Source organism: Somniosus microcephalus, chromosome 7 (genome assembly GCF_052327205.1).
Source record: "Somniosus microcephalus isolate GS21.2 chromosome 7, FLI_Smic_1.0, whole genome shotgun sequence".
Taxonomy (NCBI): Eukaryota; Metazoa; Chordata; class Chondrichthyes; order Squaliformes; family Somniosidae; genus Somniosus; species Somniosus microcephalus.
The window spans coordinates 157397345-157415694 of NC_140993.1; the positions used below are offsets into that span (position 1 = coordinate 157397345).

Below are 18350 nucleotides of genomic sequence, written 5' to 3' on the forward strand. Positions count from 1 at the left end.
CAGTCTACCATTACCATCAAGCCAGGGGACCAACTCTGGTTCAATAATGAGTGTAGAAGGGCATGCCAGGAGCAGCACCAGACGTACCTAAAAATGAGGTGCCAACCTGGGGAAGCTGCAACACAGGACCACATGTATGCTAAAAAGCGGAAGCAGCATGCTATAGACAGAGCTAAGCGATCCCACAATCAACTGATCAAAGCTCTGCAGTCCTGCCACATCCAGTCGTGAATGGTGATGGACCATTAAACAACTAACGGGAGGAGGAGGCTCTATGAATATCCCCATCCTCAATGATGGTGGAGCCCAGCACGTGAGTGCAAAAGACAAGGCTGAAGCGTTTGCTGTCATCTTCAGACAGAAGTACCGAGTGGATGATCCATATCGGCCTCCTCCTGAAGTCCCCACCATCACAGAAGCCAGTCTTCATCCAATGTGATTCACTCCACATGATATCAAGAAACAGCTGAGCGCACTGAATACAGCAAAGGCTATTGGCCCCGACAACATCCCGGCTGTCGTGCTGAAGACTTGTGATCCAGAATTAGCCACGCCTCCAGCCAAGCTGTTCCAGTACAGCTACAACACTGGCATCTATCCAACAATGTGGAAAATTGCCCAGGTATGTCCTGTCCAGAAAAAGCAGGACAAATCCAATCCGGCCAATTACTGCCCCATCAGTCTACTCTTAATCATCAGCAAAGTGATGAAAAGTGTCGACAGTGCTATCAAGTGGCACTTACTCACCAATAACCTGCTCACGGATGCCTGGTTAGGGCTCCGCCAAGACCACTCGGCTCCAGACCTCATCACAGCCTTGGTCCAAACATGGACAAAGGAGCTGAAGTCCAGAGGTGAGGTGAGAGTGACTGCCCTAGACATCAAGGCAGCATTTGACTAAGTGTGGCATCAAGGAGCCCCAGTAAAACTGAAGTCAATGGGAATCGGGGGGAAAACTCTCCACTGGCTGGAGTCATACCTAGCACAAAGGTTGTGGTGGTTGGAGGTCAATCATCACAGCCCCAGGACATCACTGCAGGAATTCCTCAGGGCAGTGTCCTAGGCTCAACCATCTTCAGCTTGTTTATCAATGACCTTCCCTCCAACATAAAGTCAGAAATGGGGATGTTCACTGATGACTGCACAGTGTTCACTGCCATTCGCAACTCCTCAAATAATGAAGCAGTCCATGCCCACATGCAACAAGACCTGGACGACGTTCAGGCTTGGGCTGATAAGTGGCAGGTAACATTCGCGCCACAGAAGTGCCAGGCAATAGCTATCTCCAACAAGCAAGAGACTAACCACCGCCTCTTGACATTCAACGCCATTACCATCACCAAATCCCCCACCAACATCCTGGGGGTTACCACTGACCAGAAACTTAACTGGACCAGCCACATAAATACTGTGGCAACAGGAGCAGGTCAAAGGCTAGGTATTCTGCGGCGAGCGTCTCACCTCCCGATTCCCCAAAGCCTTTCCACCATCTACAAGGCACAAGTAAGGAGTGTGATGGAATACTCTCCACTTGCCTGGATGACTGCAGCTCCAACAACACTCAAGAAGCTCGACACCATCCAGACAAAGCAGCCCGCTTGATTGGCATCCCATCTACCACCGGCCTACCGTGGCTGCCAACATGTGTTCCATCTACAAGATGCACTGCACAGGCTTCTTCAGCAGCACCTCCCAAACCCACGACCTCTACCACCTAGAAGGACAAGGGCAGCAGGCGCATGGGAATACCATCACCTCCAAGTTCCCCTCCAAGTCACACACCATCCTTCATTGTCGCTGGGTCAAAATCCTGGAACTCCCTCCATAACAGCACTGTGGGAGTACCTTCACCACACGGACTGCAGCCGTTCAAGGCGGCAGCTCACCACCACCTTCTCAAGGGCAACTAGGGATGGGCAATAAATGATGGCTATGCCAGCGATGTCCACATCCCATGAACGAATAAAAAAAATTAGTGACACCATTTCTCTACATTGCAGCAGATCCTGGATGCAGTGTGTGGCATCTCCAGGCCAACCTGCAAGGGAGCCCCTCTACCACAAATGCTCAGAGGCCTGAGGTGTCAGCTTTCTCTCCCAAACTCCAAACAATGCAAGCTGAGAAAGAGACAAGTATCTCTTCAGAACTTCACTGATGTCATGATACCATTAGTTCTGCTTTCCTACAGATCAGTGGCCATGGTTAGGCATTGCCCAGTACTGGTGGCATGGCAGGAATGTGCTCACGATGTTGCTGTCTCTCAGAATAGCAGCACGTGCATACCTGCTGCCAGCACCCTCACAAGCCTGCGCATGTGGCAGAAAGGAGAGAAAGTAGAGCTGCAGCAAGTAGAAAGGTGCAGTCTGCAGGAGGTTCATCTCTGGACAATGCTCCTGTGACAAGAGGGTGATCTCAAGTCCAAGGCTCATAGTGACATAACAACTGGCCGCCTCTTATATTCCTACTTCTTCATTAGATTTGAAAATTCAAACATCATATACTGGCATCAAGGAGAAGCACAATGCTAAGAAGTAGCTACATCCACAAAGTATGGATTGTAAATAAAATTGTAGTTTAGCCTGCCGACATTGTTTTTGGCAAAATTTAAAAGTGGCTTCGCGAAGGTGGCAATGAGAGCGATGTGAATTGTTGCACACAAAGAAGGGTCTGTAGATGATGATGTTTGCAATGAAAAGGGGGAAGATGAAGACACGACCAAAGTTAACTCTAATTTTTGTGTGCGTGGTCCCTTTAAGTGGCTGCGGGATCCATTCATATTTACGCGCATGTGCATTTTTTTTCCATTTAAAAGCCGGTGAGCAGCCTGCATGGGATCTCCAGACCCCTGTGCGGTCGCGAAGCTTAGCGGGAACACTGGACAGGACTATTGTACTGCGTAGATATGGTAATCAAGGGATGGGCTCTTGCATCAGATTGGAAAGAATGTTTCTGGCAGTTAGTGTTGTGTATGTACCTTTAAGAGAATAACTGGTCTCAGACTGCAGTACCGGCAGTCACCACCCCTGTATAAAAGGCGCTAGTGAGCCTCTGTTGTTTTAGTTTCACTATTGACTTCCACCAGTAAAGACGTGTTTTTGTTAACTCCTGCTGTCCGTGTCTCAATCATTCACGGACGTAATACTGGCGACAAGCAGATACGAACCTACCTACAGTCTGCACCACCTCCTGGGATCCATTCCTACAGCGAAGTGAGCAGAGGTCGAGGCCAGAAGAAAAGAAAGTAAGAGGCAGTAGAAACGGGCGTTGACCGTGGGCATCCGCCCTGTGTTGCAGAGTTGAAGATTGCTGGAGAAGCTGTCGGATGCGGGGCCTGGTTCCTGTCGACGGTGCTTCGGCTAATCGGGCTGGTGGCAGGTAGTGCACTGATCTTTCCTGGGCTGCGGCGGTCGCGAACTCGAGCGGGTGGTTTGCAACGGGGCCGAGCAGCGTTGTCGGGAAGAAGTGAGAGAGAGGGTGGAGCACACAGGGCGCGGCCGGTGCTACGAAGCCGGGCTGCGTATAGACCCGCGAAGAGGGAGGCAAGAGTCCCACAGGGTTGTTCCACGACGGGAAAATAATAAAAAAAAATATATTAAACGCGCAAGAAACCGCGAGAAGCTGCAGGTTGCAACGGGAACCGCGGAAAGCAGCGCTAACAACAGCGGGGAAGGCAAAGCGCGGGAGGCGCCATTTTGTTAAATCGGGGAAGAAGGCAAAGCGCGGGAGGCGCCATTTTAGATTTGCAAGATGCCGAAGACTGGCTGTATCACGGCTTTTAATAATACAATAGAGGACTGGACCACGTATGTGGAAAGAGTCGAGGTATATTTCGAGGCAAACGAAATAGCGGAGGAGAAAATGGCATCGATATTGTTAAAGTTAATGGGCGCTAGAACGTACGGCCTATTGCGGGACCTGATTACTCCAGCCAAACCGAAGGCGAAGAGTTTTAACAAAATTGTTGCTGTCCTACAGGAACACCTAAACCCTGCACCGCTGTTGATAGCAGAAAGATTTAAATTCCACAGGAGAACTCAGCACAAAGATGAGAGCAATGCTGAGTATCTTACGGAACTACGCAAGCTAGCAAAGCACTGCCAGTTCGGAGCAGGACTGGCAGATACCCTACGGGACAAATTTGTCTGTGGACTCCTGAGGGAAGGAACACAGAAGAAGTTACTCTCAGAGAAAGAGCTGATGCTAGATAAGGCTTTCAGCGTGGCAGGATCGTACGAAGCAGTAGCCAGGGGAGCTGCGGAAATACAACAAAAGCCACAGGAATACGGCACCCACGAAATGACACGGGGATTTGCAAAATGTTATCGCTGCGGCAGAACTAACCATGACCAGAAGGACTGCTGGTCCAAAGACAAAATATGCAGGCAATACGGGAAGATGGGACACATTGCACGAGTTTGCAGGTCTGGGAAGAAGACCGGCGACAACAAAAAGGCTACTAAGGAACCGTACAAGAAAGTACAAAAGATGACGGACAGTAGTTCCGAAGACCAGATGAGCGATAGTGAATCCGGGAACAGGAGACTAAGCTGTCTCAAACTTCACAATGTAATCGCAAAAGAGGATCACCGAACCATTTGGGTCACCCTCACGATAGCAGGGTCCCAAGTTAAAATGGAATTGGATACAGGATCAGCGCTAACCGTCATGAATCGACGAGACTACGAGCGGCTATTTTCACACATACCCTTGAGAGAGACATCCATCGTCTTGACGACGTATACGGGGCAAAAAGTATACCCCAGAGGAAAAATAAGGGTGCCTGTCGAATACAACGGCAAGAAAATACGGAAATTGTATCTCTACATACTGCCAAATGGTGGACCACCGTTATTGGGACGGGAATGGATCAGGAAGATAAACTTAGATTGGCACTCCATTCATGCAATGACGGTGGACGGTAAAAAAGATGAAGACGTCACTCCTGGATGATTGTCAACAATCTTAGCTAACGCCAAAGAGGTATTTCAACAAGAACTGGGCACGCTTAAAGGCGTAACCACCTCGATAAAAATAGAAGAGAATGCAGTTCCCAAGTTTTTCAAAGCAAGACCGGTACCATATGCAATTCGCCCAGCCGTCGAGGCAGAGCTGGAGAATCTGGAGAAGGCAGGCGTGTTGTCTAAGGTCGACTGGAGCGAGTGGGCGACACCCATCGTTCCTGTCATGAAGAAAACGTTAAGCAATAAGTCCGGGGAGCCAAGGAAGATTCGCATCTGTGGGGATTTCAAGGTGACGGTGAACCCAGTCCTTCACACAGTACAATATCCTCTTCCAAGGATAGAAGACATCTTCGCCTCACTGTCTGGAGGGAAGCGTTTTACAAAAATTGACCTAGCACAAGCATATTTGCAGATGGAGATTGAAGAGTCCTCTAGGAAGTATCTCACGATAAACACTCACAAAGGTCTTTACCAGTATCATCGATTGGTATTCGGAGTAGCATCGGCTCCGGCGATATGGCAAAGAGCGATGGAACAAGTCCTGCGAGGGATTCCGGGGACTCAGTGTTACTTGGACGACATCCTTGTGACAGGTGAAGATGACAGTGAACACCTTAACAACCTAGAACAGGTGCTCACTAGACTACGGGAACATGGCTGCGAGCCAACCGCCCCAAGTGCGAATTTTTTAAGAAACAGATATCGTATTGTGGCCACGTGATTGATGAAGAGGGGTTACATAAGTCCCCTGACAAAATTGAAGCGGTTGTTAAGGCCCCAGCGCCTGAAAATGTGTCGCAACTGAGGTCATTCCTCGGATTGGTGAATTACTATCATAAGTTTTTGCCGAATTTGTCAACAATTCTGCACCCACTGAACGCCCTGCTACGAACGGGGGTAGCATGGAAATGGAGCGATGATTGTAAGCGTGCTTTTCAGAAGAGTAAGGACTTAATCACTTCAAGGGAAGTATTGGCTCACTACAACCCAGCACTGCCGATCAGACTGGCGTGTGATGCGTCTCCCTACGGCATTGGGGTGGTACTGTCACATAAATTCCTTGATGGTTTAGAGAGGCCGATAGCTTTTGCGTCACGCTCGTTAACTTCTGCCGAGCGTAACTACGCCCAGATTGACAGAGAGGCCCTCAGCCTAGTGTGGGGGGTGAAGAAGTTCAATCACTACCTGCACGGTCAAAAATTTACTCTACTAACCGATCATCAACCTCTTGTCTCCATTTTCAACCCTCAGAAGGGCGTACCGATAATGACAGCACAACGGCTGCAGAGATGGTCCCTTTTCCTAGGGGCACACCAATATGACATCGAGTACAAAGGAACTAAACAGCATGGAAATGCTGATGGATTGTCACGCCTACCGTTGCAGACGGTGGAAGAAGACCTTGCAGTGGATCCAATGGAGTTATTCCACTCGACCATAGTCGAATGTCTCCCTGTGACAAATGCAAACATAGAAAAGGAAACCCGGAATGACCCGACACTATCACGGGTCTATGATTTAACGGTGAAGGGATGGCCAGCACATGGCGAACCACTGTTGCCAGCATTCTCGCCGAGAAGAGAACAGCTGTCAGTGTGCAGAGGAACCTTGATGTGTGGATCCAGAGTAGTAATTCCACCTAAGTTGACGGATAGAGTGCTCAATGAGCTTCATGAGGGTCATCTGGGTGGGGTAAAAATGAAGAACTTAGCCAGAGCGTTTGTGTGGTGGCCGGGAATCGATAAGAGAAATCGAAGAGATGACCAAGAGCTGTGCAGGATGCCAGAAGGTTCAAAACGCCCCACCACAAGCTCCTCTGCATCCATGGGAGTGGCCCTCATCTCCATGGCAAAGGGTGCACATTGATTTTGCTGGTCCCTTCATGGACTCGATGTTTTTAATTGCGGTGGATGCACATTCAAAGTGGCCAGAGGTAATAAAAATGTCCTCAACCACCACGGAAAAAACTATCACAGTTTTACGAACCATATTCGCCAGGAATGGGCTGCCTGAACAGATTTGCTCTGACAATGGACCACAGTTTGTGTCTGAAGAGTTCCAGAGGTTCTTAAAGAACAATGGTGTTAAGCATTACACATCTGCCCCATATCATCCAGCCACTAATGGATTGGCCAAGAGGTTTGTCCAAACATTCAAGAAGGCTATCAAGGCAATGTGTAATGAAGATATACCCCTACAACACAAGGTGGACAACTTCTTGTTTGCCTACCGGAATGCGACACATGCGGTTACCAACCAAACTCCAGCCATGATGTTCTTCAATCGAAGACTACGATGCCGCTTGGATTTGGTTAAGCCAAATGTCCGAAAAGATGTGGAGAACAGGCAGTTTCAGAATATGAATGAAAGGCCGACCAGGAGTTTTAAGATAGGTCAACCAGTTTTGGCCCGGGACTACCGCACTGAGAAATGGCAGCCAGGAACGATTTGTACACGACAAGGACCTCTCATGTATACCGTGGACGTTGGGGAGAGCATTGTAAGACGCCATGCTGACCAGATTCTAGAGTCACTGGAAAGCGTCAACTCCACACCACGATCTGATACACCTGGTAATGAAATCGACGTTCCAATTGCAGCTACCGCAGAACCGGTAATATTGGAAGATGAACCAAACAATGACATTGATCCCGACTCAGCATTGCCAGAAGAACCTGATACCCCAAAGAGGCGTTATCCAGACAGAATCAGGAAGCCTCCTCAAAGACTGAACTTATAATTGCTTAAACTTAACCAATGTATCTTGCAACAGTAATTGTGATTGTAATTAGTTATCATTTAGTTGTTAAATGAATGTTATGTACTGTTTATCTAAAAGGGGAGGAATTGTTGTGTATGTACCTTTAAGAGAATAACTGGTCTCAGACTGCAGTACCGGCAGTGACCACCCCTGTATAAAAGGCACTAGTGAGCCTCTGTTGTTTTAGTTTCACTATTGACTTCCACTAGTAAAGACGTGTTTTTGTTAACTCCTGCTGTCCGTGTCTCAATCATTCACGGACGTAATAGTTAGCAATGAGTTGTCCTTTGTATCCCCTTCAGGCTGTTACTGCTCCTCTGGTTAATCCCTCTACTGTTCTTGAATACCTTGATCTCGGGATCCTCCATGAGGCCATTTTGTAAAGCAAAGTTGTGCAGCAGGTAACACTCAACCATGATCCTCGAGACCCACGGTGAACTATAATGCGGAGCAAATGTAAACCGATCTGAAGCAAGTCTTCAACATTCTAACTGTGTGCTCCAGGAAAGTGGAAAATGGCACTCACTACAGTGGTACTCAACTGCTTAAACATTCACTCCCTGCACCATCGGCAGTGCAGCTGCAGTGTGTACCATCCACAAAATAGCAACTTGATTTTTATACCAAACTTTGATTTTTTAAGAGTTTGTCTCTTGACTTATGAGATGGTGGGGTTGGCATTACTGAGCGAGGCAGGAGATTGGCATTCCCCTTATTCCCCTGACCGGGCTCTCAAAACAATTTGGAGACCGAGACTGACATCACACAAATGTAGCTGGGCTTCAATATGTAGTTAATCGACCAGCGAAGGCCCATGGGGGCGAGTGTCACTGGATCAACCTCACCGACACGGCCACACTCCTGGGCGGTTTGGACAAGCCCATCGGGGGCAGCGGACCCACGGTGCCGCCTCGCTCAGCAGTGCCAGGGAACTGGCCCCCCTCCCGGCGGCCTCAGGGTTCACTCACCGGGGGCCGACCCCCACCAGGTAGGTGTTGGTCCCTTGCAGAGTCATCGGGCCCGGGTTACAGCCCAGCACCCGAACCACGCGCGACGACAGCCGCTGCACCTTCGGAAGATCCACCGCCATTCAACCACAGGCCGCGGAGTCAGGGTTCGCTCACTTGTTCCGGGAAAGGGAGGAGAGTGCAGCAAAATAGAAAACACGGAGTCCGGATTCGCTCCCCTGTTCCGGGAAAAGGAGGAGAGTGCAGCAAAATAGAAAACACGGAGTCAGGGCCTGCTCTCCTGTTCCGGGAGAGGGAGGAGAGTGCAGCAAAATAGAAAACACGGAGTCCGGATTCGCTCACCTGTTCCGGGAAAAGGAGGAGAGTGCAGCAAAATAGAAAACACGGAGTCAGGGCCCGCTCTCCTGTTCCGGGAGAGGGAGGAGAGTGCAGCAAAATAGAAAACACGGAGTCCAGTTTCGCTCACCTGTTCCGGGAAAAGGAGGAGAGTGCAGCAAAATAGAAAACACGGAGTCAGGGCCTGCTCTCCTGTTCAGGAAAAAGGAGCAGAGTGCAGGAAAAGATAAAACACGGAGTCCGGACTTGCTCTCCTGTTCGGGGAAAGGGAGGAGTGCAGCAAAAGATAAAACACGGAGTCCGGACTTGCTCTCCTGTTCGGGGAAAGGGAGGAGTGCAGCAAAAGATAAAACACGGAGTCCGGACTTGCTCTCCTGTTCGGGGAAAGGGAGGAGTGCAGCAAAAGATAAAACACGGAGTCCGGACTCGCTCTCCTGTTCGGGGAAAGGGAGGAGAGTACAGCCAAAGATAAAACACGGAGTCCAGGCCTGCTCTCCTGTTCGGGGAAAGGGAGGAGAGTGCAGCAAAAAATAAAACACTGAGTCCGGACTCACTCTCCGGTTTGGGGAAAGAGAGGTGAGTGCAGCCAAAGATAAAACACGGAGTTAGGGCCCGCTCTCCTATTCGGGGTAAGGGAGGAGAGTGCAGCAAAAAATAAAACACGGAGTCCGGTCCCACTCTCCTGGTCTGGGAAAGGGAGGAGAGTGCAGCAAAAGATAAAACACGGAGTTCGGTCCCGCTCTCCCGTTCGGAGAAAGGGAGGAGAGTGCAGCAAAAGATAAAACACGGAGTCAGGGCCCGCTCTCCCGTTCGGAGAAAGGAAGGAGAGTGCAGCCAAAGATAAAACACGGAGTCCGGACTCGCTCTCCTGTTCAGGGAAAGGGAGGAGAGTCCAGGAAAAGATAAAACACGGAGTCAGGGCCCGCTCTCCTGTTAGGGGAAAGGGAGGAGAGTCCAGGAAAAGATAAAACACGGAGTCAGAGCCCGCTCTCCTGTTAGGGGAAAGGGAGCAGAGTGCAGCAAATTGTAAAACACAAAGTGCTCAGTCAAAACTGCTGGGAGCAGTTGGTGTGCAGCAGCAGGTGGGAGGATGGGACTTCTTGGGGAGAGAAGGATGTTGAAAGTGGTCGAGGAGGCAAGTGAAGGGAGTGAGAATTAAGTTTTAGGAACAAAATTATAAAATAAAAATGTAAGTTTACAGAACTGAGAAAGGAGGAACAGAGCCACCTAAGGCCAGGAATAATTGATGTGGCAGATGGTGAGTATAATGTATACACGCTTTCGTGTTTATTTTGTAGGTTAAAAATACAATGCCTTGTGTTCACAGAGAATCGTGATGAAAAGAGTCATGACTCAAAATTAATGAACAAGAAGTCTACACAGATAAAATAATTTTCAATATACTCATCGATCTCCTGAGGCTTTGGCGGGTTGGGGGGGTAATTTTGACTGGTAGTATAAAATACATGATAGTGAATATCACCTGTTTTATACTATGGAGTGACTGCTACCAATGAACTGGAAGCTGCACAGAAGTGTGCTGCGCACTCTAACAACCAGAAGCATGATGGTTCTGCTTTAAAACAGAAAATGCTGGAAACACTCAGCAGGTCAGGCTGAGAGAAACAGAGTTAACATTTCAGGTCGATGACCCGTCATCAGAGCTGGAAAAAGTTAGAGATGTAACAGATTTTTAAGCAAGTGCAGGGGCAGGGAAAGGGGGGAGGGGAGGAAAGAACAAAAGGGAAGGTCTGTGATAGGGTGGAAGGCAGGAGAGATTAAAAGACAAAAGGGACGATGGCGCAAGGCAAAAGGAAATGGTAATGGGACAAGTTAAGAAACAAAAGATGAATTTAGATGAGGTGCAAATGGAAATGGCAGAATCATCAATAACTGCCATGTGAGAGAAAAAAAGAAAAAAGAAAAAAGTAATATGGGGGCCAAGGTCAGAGAGATCAGAGTGGCAGTGGAGTAGAGAATTAAAGTGACAGGCGACCGGAAGCTCGGGGTCACACTTACGGACTGAATGGAGGTGTTCTGCAAAGCGGTCACCCAATCTGCGTTTGGTCTCCCCAATGTACACTTCACTCCCACTCTGATCTCTCCGTCCTCAGCCTGCCATATAACTGCAGTGCATTAAATTTAGCGCATAAAATTGTGAATATTGATTTAAAAATGGATCCTTTTGCTTTTATTGCTCTTAGATTTACTTTTGTTTTAAATCTCCAAGCATGAATCAATATCGATTTATTGCACAACTTAGGCAGGCTTCAAACCTTCTCACAGGGTATGTGCTCATATTAAACAAAATGATAAAGAGATGGTATATTGGTGAAACTGAAATATTTCATCCTAACTATTGCATTAATACTGTCAAATAAACCAGTTCCAGGGATTTAACCAGCTATCAGAAGGTGCCCAAATTTACAAAAATAGAAACACAATAAAGGAAGTCGTTTTCAGTGCTGCAGGCAATTTTATGTTAAAGATCAAGGTTCAATGATTGATCAAAGTGCTTTTGAATTCAGCAGTACTACTAGGGTCAAGAATCTGAACCATCAACATGTATCATCTGTATAAAAAAATACAGACCTAATTAAAAATACTGGACTGCACTGTGCTGGTCTGCAATAATCTCAGTTATTGTATCCCATCCATAACAATAACTTGCATTTATACTTTTAACATAGAAAAACATTCTAAGATGCTTCAAAGAGGTGCAATTAGACAAGAATGCACATGAGCCTATGAAGGAGATATTAGGAGGGGTGACCAAAAGTTTAAGAGGTGGTTTTAAGGGAACTCTTAAAGGAGGAGAGGGAGCTGAAGAGGCGGAGAGGTTTACAGAGGGAATTCCAGAGCTTAGGGCCTAGATGGCTGAAGGTACATCTGCCAGTAGTGGGGCGAAGGGAGTAGGGCTGGTAGGAGGCTAGAGTTAGAGGAGTGCAAAGTTCTCAGAGGGTTGTAGGTCTGGAGGAGGTTACAGAGATAGAGAGGCGTGAGGCCATGAAGGAATCTGAACCTTAGGATAAAAGTTTGAGACGTGAGAGAGAGAAGATGAGGGCCATACCATGGGGATTGACTGGGAAAGGAGAGAGTAAAGGTTTTGCTGGGGAAAGGTGTATGTGAAGGAATTGGAACAATTACAACATATCACAGAAGAATCCTGGGAAGCATCTTTGCTCTTTGTTGAATCATTTTGTCTGTGGGAACTACATAAGGGAAGTGATACAAGTTTTTCAATAGTTGTCAAATAAACCAGTCTGTGATTGAAAGTAACATCTGTTCTGTTCTCGTGCAGAAAAATATTGCACGTAATTTGCGAGGACAACAGGAGAAGAAATGACAGACTTTTTCAGTCAACTCAGCAGGAGGAGGCGGCAATTGAGATTTGGGACCCCACTCAACTGAAGTGATACAGACATAAGATGTGGGAGTTTCTGCACCCACAGCTGGGTTATGCAGAACAAGTGTTGATATTCAAAAATCAAGAAAATATTTTCATTTCTGAAACTCGGTGCATTTCTCTTGTTCTCTTCTCTCCACATGAGTTGTATGCAGGATAGAAGGAGAAAGAAAATGACCCAATGATTGACCCTGAACAGAAGGGGCAGCCAACAGAAATTTTCTCCCACCCTCTCAAAGTCTCACTAGCCCAGATCGAGCTTCTCGGGGATATAGATAGTTTAGATGAGGAATGGACATTAGGTGTTGCATGACGCACAAGAAGCTAGATGAAGTAGTGGGAGAATGTTCCTGAGTGGAGGCTAAGGGAATATCAGTCCATGGCTGAAGAGCATTTGGATAATAATATCAGGGGTCATACCATGAAAAGAAGGATGCTAGCAGAACATCAAACTCATATGAAGACAGTGCAAAGTCTTGCTGACCATGTGCAGCAGATGGCAGGATTGGCAATGGTGTTCAATGCTGTATTTTGCTGCAACATCAGATAAACCTCCTTAATAATGCAGAGCAGCCTGGAATGAGTGGCAGCTGCAGAAATTTCTTATGTCTCACAAAACAGAGGCCTATAAGTAAGTCAGCACCTCTAAATGCTGGCGTTGACTTGTGGTATTGAGGCCTGGGGTGATGGAATGGACAGAATGGAGAGAGCAATATCTACTGGATACTGAGATCTCCAGAACACCATATTGGAGCATTTGCAGGATATTCGGTATATGCTTCTAGGGATTAAGAGATATTAGTAATTCCATAAGGTCTGTTTTTCACAGATCAGTGGAAACCAACATCCTGATCTCATGCCTAGTGGGAGACCAGGAGATGGCTCAGAGGATTCTGCCTTTCCTCTGAACAGCAGTGCCAAGAATCCTCTGCTCAAGAATCATCCCCTTAGATGCCTTCCCGGGTAGAAGAAAGTCACAAAGCCATGGTTGTGTAGATTCCCAGTTCTGAGAAGCAGTCTGTCATGGGACCATCCCTGGACTCAGCAGCCCTGAGACAAGGGCCACCTGCATTCCAAGTGGCTCATAGTCACATAAAACAGCTGTTCACATCTCACACCCAGGCCCTCAGGTTGCACTTGGAAGAAGTGTTAGAATAGGAATGAGGAAAAAGTGTAAAGTCACAAGGGGAGTGCACTAAATGATTTCAAAGTTATGAAGTTCCAGAAACCTTAAATGATTGTTGTCAGAAATGTTGTTCAATGTGGTATAGCTATAATAAGATCAGACATTAACAAAAGTCTCTCTGCTGAGTTTGTCTGACTAGGGTTGATAACCCTCCCCAACAGGCTTATGCCCAACCAGAGTTGGCAGCCCTCTGTGTCACAGCTCTTTCACAGAAAATGCCTGTGATCCTGCTGTGTCTTCCTCATGACTGAGTTTCTTTCCCTCTCTCTCTCTCTCGGGTGGGGGGGGGGTGGAGCGGGGTGTAATTCAGATTCTGACTCAATCTCCTCCTCAGGAACCATAATTTCCAGGCCGTTTGAAGAATAAAGCTGTAGAGGACACAATAGGCCTCCCAAGTTCATGAGGTATCATTGGGAACATATTGGAGCAAGCTGCTGCCCTATCCTGCCATCCTTTCCCGGTCTGGCTTATATTTGACTCCACTACCCAACCAACATGGTTGATTCAAACCACTTAGTTCAGGGCAACAAGGGATGGGCAATAAATACTGGCCTTGCCAGTGATGTCCACATCCCAAGAATTAATTTAAAAAAATCTAGGTGCCTGAATCTTCCCTTCAGTGTGCCAAGGGCCTCCTCAATTTTAATTCAAGGGCAGATATAACACTTGTTGCATTGTTTCTCTAGTGGTCCTTTTTAATATTGTTAGAAACCACAGTAGCATTGGACAGCCCTTGTCTACAAGAAGAAAAGTTCTTGATTCTGAAAGAGTGCAGGGAGGGTGAACTGCCGAAGGATGGATGAATCATTGCAGCTGTCTGTATACTGGGAATTGACATACAGAAACATATGCCTGTGGTCACAAACTAATTGGACATTAAGGGAATGAAGTATCTTTTGGTTCACATAATGGTGTGTGTTGATAATAGAGGTTTTTATGGCTACGAGTGCAATCTGTAGCTTCAAGCACATGTGGAAAACCTGTGATCCAATAAAAATGAATGGCTCACTCACCCATTGATCCTGCATAAAATGTAATAAACTGGACTTCTTGGCAAACAGGGCATTAATTACTTACCTTATACAGGAAAGGGTAGCAAATAGACCTGGGAGAAGTCACCTGTTGCCATTTAGAAGGATCCAGGGGCCAAGAAATCAAACATAGTATTGTCTTTCAGTGCCATAGCAAACACTGTCCTGCTTCTTGAGCACGTTTGTAGAATTCCCTTTCGGAAGGTGCAAAGCTTTTCCACAGCTTCTGAGCTGAACCACAGCCCCCTTATGCATAATTCTAGAGATACATTCAAATAACAAGTTCTGAGTCTACACACCCTGGTAACTTCTCTGGTGTTCCATTGGAACTAAATAACAAGTGAGGCGTATAATCAGCAGGCAATGGGATACTGCCCAAGATTAATTTCTACTCCTTTATGTACACTAACACAGGAGAGCTACGAGTAAAATATTACAAGTCTTGCATACAACACACATTTCCTGTCCATATTAACTGTGACATGATTTTTCAGTCACACTTTTTAATGTCAACATGTCAACATTTTATATAAAAACAGAAAATGCTGGAAATACTCAGCAGGTCAGGCAGCATTTGTAGAGAGAGAAACAGAGTTAACATTTCAGGTCGATGACCCTTCAATGCTGAGTATTTTCAGCATTTTCTGTTTTTAGTTCAGATTTTCAGCATCCACAGTATTTTGCTTTTGTGTCAACATTTTATAATGGGTAAACCGTGTAAGATTATAGTCAATTTACTTATTAATTTGTCTATTAACAGTTACTTTCTTTATTATACATATATATTCATGCAGGTACTAATTTGTTTGTTAACACTAAAACACACACATGCATATATGTAATAATTAGAATTAGCTCACAAAGCAAAGTATATGTAATTAGAATTCGCTCACAAAGCAATGTAACCAATCATAAACAGCTTAGCAAAAAGATTGATGAGGAAAACACTGATCAACTTGACATTTTTATCCGAGTAGGCTATAGCTGAACAAGACACAGTAAAAAAATAAGATCACAGACCTTGAAAAGACCGGAGTTTAACAACTTGGGGAAAAACAAGACACAGCTGGGGCTAGAATCTATGCAACCATAGGAACCAGACTGATATGGGAGGTTCACTCGACAGATAAGAAGGGGCCATTTATCACAATAACATCTCTTGAAATAGGTGCTTTTCAGTGTAAAGTAACAGAAGGGGAGGGACGGTATGAGATGAGGGGAAAAGAGAGAGGACCTATCGGGAGAAAGGGAAGTTGAGCGATAGAGTCGAGGGAAGTTCCATAGGCTTGAATTTAAATAAATGGTATAAGAAAGGGACACCAGCAGGGGTTAAGTGTAGAAGTTAACAGAGGAGGATTCAAGTAATTCTAGGGGACACTCAGAGGTTAAATGGGCCAGGAGGCACGGCTAGAGATGGGTGCAGATAACTCTGACCATGATTTTCACTCAAGGCATAAATGGCTTGAGGGGTGACCTAATTGAGGTCTTTAAAATTCTTTAAATCTTGTAAACTGCTGCGTAAGATACAGTAATTGTGTTGATCCTTGCTTGTGCTGAATAAAGTTTTAACCAGTGCCACCAATACGGGTCAGTGTTAAATCATTTAGAATCAAAGATCTCACGAAGAGATTCTCACAACCATATGCCAGCATTTGGTTGTCATGCTGTAATTGAAGGCTTCATGACACTAGTTGGCCCTGTTATGTCAACCTGGTCACATCGCAGCTTTGCCTGTCATTTTTTGTTTTTCACATTTACCCCTTCCCTCCACCTGAATTTTGGGCTGCTCACTTCTGACATGGGGCTAGGCATAACTAATTCGCCTGTTTAATTTAGGTGTTTGCTGCGATTCGATTCTCGGCACCTTGGACCATGGTCTACCTGCTCCCCTCCCCGCAGCTTACCCTTTTGCAACTGCCTCCAATGAATTCATTAAATAATATGTGTATCTGTTTCCCACCACCCGGTTTATTCTTTTTTGATGACACAATTCTCGGACTTTTGGCCATGCCTATCCACAATCCTATCCACTTGGTTGGATTACCTTTTTGAAGTCCCTTCCCTGTGTTGTGGACTGAATGCAATCCAGCAAATCGATTGGTGAGTCAATTGAATCCACCAAATTATTTAAACTACATGTGACTGACTGAAGAGAATCCAGCAAATCTATCAAATAATGTGCTGGTGAGTCAATAGATGCCAACAAATTACATAGGATTATTCGGCCCAACCAGTCCATGCCGGCGTTTATGCACCACTGGAGCTTCCTCCCGTCTTTCCTCATCTAACTCTGTCAGCATAACCCTCTATTCCCTTCTCCCTCATATGTTTATCTAGCCTCCTCTTAAATGCATCTATACTATTTGCCTCAACTACTCCCTGTGATAGCGAGTTCCACATTCTCACCACTCTCTGGGTAAATAAGTTTCTTCTGAATTCCCTATTGGATTTCTTGGTGACTATCTTATATTGATGACCTCTAGTTATGCTCTTCCCCACAAGTGGAAATATTCTCCATTTATCTACTCTTTCAAAACCTTTCATAATTTTAAAGACCTCAATTAGGTCACCCCTCAGCCTTCTTTTTTTAAATGAAAAGAAACCCAGCCTGTTCATGCTTGCCTGATAGGTATACCCTTGCATTTCTGGTATCCTCCTTGTAAATCTTCTCTGCACCCTCTCCAGTGCCTCTATATCCTTTTTATAATATGGCGACCAGAATTGTACCTCCAAGTGTGGTCTAACCAAGGTTCGATACATGTTTATCATATCTTCACTACTTTTCAATTCTTTCCCTCTAGAAATAAACCCTAGTGCTTGGTTTGCTTTTTTTATGGCCTTGTTAACCTGTGTCGCTACTTTTAGTGATTTGTGCATTTATACTCCGAGATCCCTTTGCTCCTCTACCCCACCCAGACTCACACCCTCCAAGTAATAAGTGGCCTCCCTATTCTTCCTACTAAAATGTAATACCTCATATTTATCTGTGTTGAATTTTATTTGCCAATTATATGCCCATTCTGCAAGTTTATTAATGTCTTTCTGTAATTTGTTGCAGTTCTCCTCAGTATTAACTATCCCCCCAATTGGGTGTCATCCGCAAATTTAGAAATTACGTTTTTGATTCCAAAGTCTAAATCATTAATATAAATTGTGAATAACAGTGGTCCCAGCACTGATCCTTGTGGAACACCACTACCCACCTTCTGCCACTGTGAATAACTACCCTTTACCCCTACTTTCTGCTTTCTATCTTGAAGCTAGCTAGCTATCCATTCTGCTACTTGTCCCCTGACTCCGCATTCTCTGACCTTATTCATTAGTCTATTATGTGGTACCTTATCGAAGGCCTTTTGAAAATCTAGGTAAGTGACATGTACTGCATTACCCTTGTCTATTCTCACTGATACCGCTTCAAAAAATTCAATGAGATTGGTCAAGCAAGACTTTCCCTTTTGAAATCCATACTGACTATTCATTATTATATTTTTGGCTTCTATATGTTCTTCTATTTTCCCCTTTAGCAGGGATTGCATTATTTTTCCTACCACCAATGTTCAGCTGACTGGTCTATAGTTCCTTGGACATTTTCTATCTCCCTTCTTAAATATAGGTATTCTGTTAGCTATCCACCAGTCCTCTGGCACTACACCTTTTTCTAATTAATTATTAAATATGTAATCCATCTGGACCAGGGATTT

The 18350-nt window shown here is 45.7% G+C and overlaps 1 protein-coding gene across 4 annotated transcripts in view; it reads right to left on the reverse strand.

Annotated features, from left to right (window-relative positions):
* Positions 1 to 8976, reverse strand: part of lactb2 (lactamase, beta 2) — a 108469-nt gene extending 99493 nt beyond the window's left edge. For 2 of the 4 annotated variants that reach the window (XR_015079020.1, XM_085993143.1), the window contains exon 1: positions 8691 to 8974. Coding sequence is in view for 3 of the 4 variants with exons in the window: in XM_085993143.1 (XP_085849269.1) it covers positions 8691 to 8812 (122 nt within the window). In the remaining variant the exon portion in view is untranslated. Of the gene's footprint in view, positions 1 to 8690 lie in introns of all 4 variants that reach the window. The other 2 variants (XM_085993142.1, XM_085993145.1) reach the window with 2 other exon arrangements.
* Between the last annotated feature and the right edge of the window lie 9374 nt (positions 8977 to 18350).